Source organism: Myripristis murdjan, chromosome 3 (assembly GCF_902150065.1).
Source record: "Myripristis murdjan chromosome 3, fMyrMur1.1, whole genome shotgun sequence".
NCBI lineage: Eukaryota > Metazoa > Chordata > Actinopteri > Holocentriformes > Holocentridae > Myripristis > Myripristis murdjan.
Genome location: NC_043982.1, coordinates 10565570 through 10570875, shown reverse-complemented (window position 1 = coordinate 10570875; position 5306 = coordinate 10565570). Strand labels below are relative to the sequence as shown.

Sequence of the window (5306 nt, the reverse complement as noted above, 5' to 3'; positions counted from 1 at the left end):
TGCACCTCCGCGCATGTCCACCACGCAGAGCTGTAATTCATATTTTTCCACTGGAGGTCAAAAAAAGAGAGAGAATTATTAATTGGCCGTCTTATTAGGTTGCAAATGTTTTGTGTTGCTCCTTGATAATAAACTGCACGACATATGGAAACGAAAATACTTGCATATATGCGCTCGGCTTGTGATACAGCGGGGAAGATGACAATGAAAGAGCTTGAGAAATACCTGCAGGCACTGAACGGTGAAATGTCAGCTGTGAGTGGCTGACAGGAAAGTTGAACACAGAGAGGAGGGGGAAATACTATATTTTTCTTCAAATGTTCAATATAATCGTTAATTGGTCTCAGGATGGCCCAACAAGCTTGTTTAATTTGCACCTTGCATTGGGTAGTGCAAGTGTGTGTGTGTGTGTGTGTGTGTGTGTGTGTGTGTGTGTGTGTGTGTGTGTGTGTGTGTGCGCGTGCGTGCGTGCGTGCGTGCGTGCGTGTGTGTGTGTGTGTGTGTGTGAGGGAGAGGGGGGGCGCATAATGAAGAGAGATGAATGGATGGACAGGAATAAGGTGAACCTGTGCGCCAGCATGGTTCTGCCTCTCCGCTATATTGAGCCATTATTGATTGATTGAGTGTTAAGATTATATAAAAGGTTAACAGTAAATAGTCCTGTGCTCTCAGGCGGGGAAAGGGGCAACATGGAAAAAAGCATGCATGCTCGGCAAACCCTCCCAGGAATAACCGCAGATTCAAAATGAGATATATTTTTAAAAGAATATCTTGAGTAGAATATGTGTGGAAATGTGGGCCTGGTGTGAACCTGTTTACACTGGTAAATTGTGGCGTTCACACCTGGGCTCAAGTCGAACCAAAGACAGATTTCTTTTCACTTCCTCTCTCATTTTATGTAGACTAAAGCAACAAATGTGGTAACAAATCTGAGCGAGAAATCTCTCCCTTTTTTGGCAACAGCTGCCGTTGACACCAACTGTTGCATAATAACTAAGCTTCTGTATAAACTATCGATAGTTATCACCGACTAGTTAGAGTTTCAGAGTTAAATGTAAAATAATGTCAATCTGGCTGACTGACAATAAAGTAGCTAAGTCATGAAAAAGTGATATTTATTTATTTATTTATTTATTTGTGCGTGTGTGTTTTCATAATTTTTCAATATTATTCAAAAAAAAAAAAAAAAAAAAAGATGTACCATCATTGAGACCTGCCCTTGGTGTGTGTCGGTCGGTCCAGTTCACCTCCGTGGGTTACCTGACAGTGAACCTGTTCCACACAGAGGCGGAGCTTTGGCCTCCTCAGGTGGATGTAGTTTTCCTCAACATTGACTTAGCTTTAGCACAGCTATCGTTTTATAAAACAGGTGGACCGCGTGAATCCAGGTGAAAGGGGTTGATTCATCACCATTTCTGTTTTTCAATTTAATTCTATTCAGTAATGAGGGAGTGGAAGAATGGAAGCTAGCTAGAGCAGGATTTTAGTGATCCAGCTAACATTGAGCAAAAAGGGATGCAGCTCAAAATAAGGACAGGTCTAACATTTTATGAACTGAGTATTTATTTGCAGTGGGTACCGCAAATGTGTCAAACCACGGAGGCCTAACTATAATTATACACAGGAGCCCATTTGCATAGCAAACTTGTTCGCATTTCATCTTCTCAAAGAGCATAGCCTACTACATAAAGGCACTGCTGGAACGCACAGAGTGATCCGCCTCCTGGACCAGTCTCGATTTACTGCGAGGCGATTGGCTGACAGAAGGACGTCTTCGATCCTATTGGCCAAAAGGGACGTCACTCAAAGAAATGACGCTTTTGCTGCTATAACCAGCTGATGCTGAGGCTATGAACACGGAGCCTCTGAAGAACTGTTGATGGCACACGGATACCTCGCCATCGGCGTATGCCTGCAGATTCGGTTTCATTTACATCAAGAAATGAGTGAGTAGGATATTTGATCGTGTCACGACGCAGACCCCAGCCTTTTTTCCCCTACGCTGGCTTTATTGCTGCACATGATATTTCTCCGTCTCCCACATCATCATTTTCCACGGGCATGATGATGTTCCGTGCTTTACAGATTCAGGTTTCTCACCTAGTAGGCGGCACATTACATCGGCAGGTAAAAGGGGCTCATTCATTGCATGGTGGATGGGCTGCGATGGTTCCCCTTTTTTGCCTGCGTGAAAATCATTCTACAGGCATTTTTATGGGCTAACGCTATTTGTGGAGCTTGTTGTGCAACGCTGTCGTGAACGTGGCCCGTGTACTACGTTATAATACATGCACTGGTTACTGTGTAGGCTGAGAAACGCGTGGACAGCGGCAGAATGGTGGTGCGCTCCGCAACGCAGCGATGAGAGACGCAGTTTCGGTGCAGGGCGCATCATTGCTGCTCTCTCTCTCTCTCTCTCTCTCTCTCTCTCTCTCTCTCTCTCTCTCTCTCTCTCTCTCACGCGCGCGCACGCATGGTAACCAGGCTTCAAGACATGCACATATGTCATTAAATGAATTCACATTCTCCCAGTGTGAAGACGCACCAAAAGTCATTCTGTCTCTCATGATTAGGCGTGCAGGCAACCAGAGACGTTTGTCATGCTTCTGTCCATTCTGTCAATATGTCATTTCATTCCCACCTTATTTCCTATAGCCGTCTGACTAATGGCTGCAAGGAGAAACAATAGCTTATCAGTAAAACGAATTCGTGTCCTGTTCTGACATGATAGATAGGCTACAGCATAAATATTGCATGCATTCCTCATCAGTGTAAAGCTCTTTTGGCTTTGCTTTAGTCAAAAGAACATTGGTGAAATCCTTAATCCATATCTGTGATGATTCAGTGTTGAATCTGGTGTACTGCCATTAGCCTATCCATGTCCTTTCATTGATCACATATTCTCTAACCCAATTTAGATTAAACTAGTTAAATGCTGCCAATGCAGGCATTAATGCTAACTTCTGTTCCACAATATGATTCAACAAATCTGTAATTTGTGTCATAACTTTATTATTATTATTATTATTATTATTATTATTATTATTATTAGAACATCTTTAACTGAATGTATATGCTGTGCCCAAGCAGATCTTTATTTAGGCTGTCTATTTGCATTTATTTAGAGACGATATATTGGTCAAAAAAGGAATCTAATCCCTTCCCAAAAGCAGCAGCATATCCTCAAATGACTAGCTATGGTCCTGGCATCCACCAGATCACTTCCCCTGTAAAGACTTGTAGGCTGTGGTCCTGTGGAGTGTAAGCTGCATAGGAAAACACCCACACAAGCACATGAGCCAAATCAACAATAAAACTGTTCTGTGTAAAAACCTCTGAAAAGTACAAAAAAGTATTTTAAAAGTAGAGAAATCAAGTGTTACACAGGGAAAGTTGGATCACCATTAAGAACACCATTAGAAACTGCACTGTTTTGCTTTGATGGCTCCGCTCCAGCCGCATTTACTGTACAAAGAGGCTCTGATAATGTTGGTCACATGACACGGCGAGATCTAAGCCTTTTGCAAATGATCATTCTGAGTCATTTTTTTTCTTTTCAGGACAGCATGATTCAGCTTTAAGCATTTGCAAATGTTGAATGAATGTGGAGGAAAGGAATGTGTTCTCAGACACTGGAAAACAAGGAAAGGAACCTTTAATCAAAATATGGATTCCTTTTTAGCCAACAGGAAGAACCGGTGACTGTGACAAGCATTTGTTATCAATTAGCCCAAAATATTTTAATGGCTCAGTTATGATTAATTATACAGTGGACACAAATCAACAGCAGTACAAAACACAATTGTTTAGATATTAAATTTGGATACGTACACAGCAGAAATGAATTGATAATGTGGCCAGTCATTATATATTAAAAATAGATAGCGCATGGAAGTCATGCTTAAGCCATGTATGATTTAAAGCTGTCCTGAAGGAAATGTTGACTTACTGTACATTACCATGTCCTAGTTAGCTGCCATCTGTGCCAGGAACACCATCAGCACGCTGCTGCCTATGCAAGGAATGATGGGAAGTGGGACCTTTGAGTGACCCTCCCTCCCTCGGCATTTATTACTTTAACGTTTTGCATCTCTGTTTTGTCTCTGGTCTTGCAGGTATGACTCTGTGGAGGTTTGGATAGGAGTGTGAGAAGGACAGCAACAAGAAACAGTGTAAGAACAAAGGAGTAAGGTGGAGAAAGGAGTTGGGGGGGCACTGAACAGAGAGCAGAAAACTGGGTCAAAAGTATAACAAAAAGAAGAAAGAAGCAGATGTGTAGAAAGGTAAAACTGACAAAGTGGTAGCGTGAGAAAGAAAGTAGAAGAGGAATGAAGATGGGGTGCAGTCAGATGCCTGCCAGACCTCTCCTGGACTCTACACTTCACTTTGTCAACCATCGGTCAAAGCAGGGATCTCCTGTCTAAGCCTTGCTTCCTGCCTGGTCCAAGCAGCTAATTTCACCTGCTGGAAGAGTGCCTCCCCCTCGGTAATGTGATGAATAAGTTTGAAGTCCTTGGCATTGTGGGAGAAGGTGGGTGGCTTTACACAGCATTTTTTTTTTTTTTTAACTGCATGTTTTGGAATGTGAGGAGGACAATACCTACCAGATGTATTGCTGCTGTCTTGCGAAAACCTGACACTTGAGCCTTGGTGAATCTCATGTTTTAACTTCAGTTGAAGGATTTCATATTCTTGTGCAGGCTTTGGTCTGATGAAACCTTATCAAAACCTGTTGGAAGATCAAGCATACATGGTGGTCAGCTGAAAACATGGCTTTTGCCCAGAAAGATGGGCATTTTGGCCTGGCAAGGTTTTCACCAGACAGCTGTGATGTACTATGCATGCACTTCTCAAATCTTTGATGTGTTTGAATCTAATTCTCTGGGCTGTATTGTGTCAGGCAGTTCAGGAACAATAGAAGGTTATGGGTTTTCAGAAATAGCTCTCTGCACTGTACATGACAGCTACAAACTTTTGTGGCTAACAACGGGGTGGCAAGTTTTTCAACTTTTTTAGCCACTCATGACTATTCTAGCAATCCAAGCCTCTTTTAGTAATCCAAATCCAACTCATAGTACTCACATGTTAGTTGATCCTAAGGTGCAAAATGTTCTTCTGGACAGTCCCTTCACCACAGGAGTTTAATGAAGGTTAAACCCTGTTGCTGTGTCCTTCAGCCCAGTACCTTTCATCAGTTTTCCCAGCATCTCAAATTGCATATGTTTGTGTGTGTGTGTGTGTGTGTGTGTGTGTGTATTGATAGATGTGTCGGGATGGGTGGGTGTGCACCACTAAACAGCAAAAGG

At 42.4% G+C, this 5306-nt stretch overlaps 1 protein-coding gene across 3 annotated transcripts in view; it reads left to right on the top strand.

Annotated features, from left to right (window-relative positions):
• The first annotated feature begins 1853 nt into the window (after nt 1-1853).
• Nucleotides 1854-5306, top strand: part of cdkl5 (cyclin dependent kinase like 5) — a 50463-nt gene continuing 47010 nt past the window's right edge. For all 3 annotated transcript variants that reach the window (XM_030048609.1, XM_030048608.1, XM_030048610.1), the window contains exons 1-2: nt 1854-1946; nt 4116-4531. In XM_030048609.1, coding sequence (XP_029904469.1) covers nt 4495-4531 — 37 coding nt within the window. In that variant the 5' untranslated portion in view covers nt 1854-1946; nt 4116-4494. The remainder of the gene's footprint in view (nt 1947-4115; nt 4532-5306) is intronic.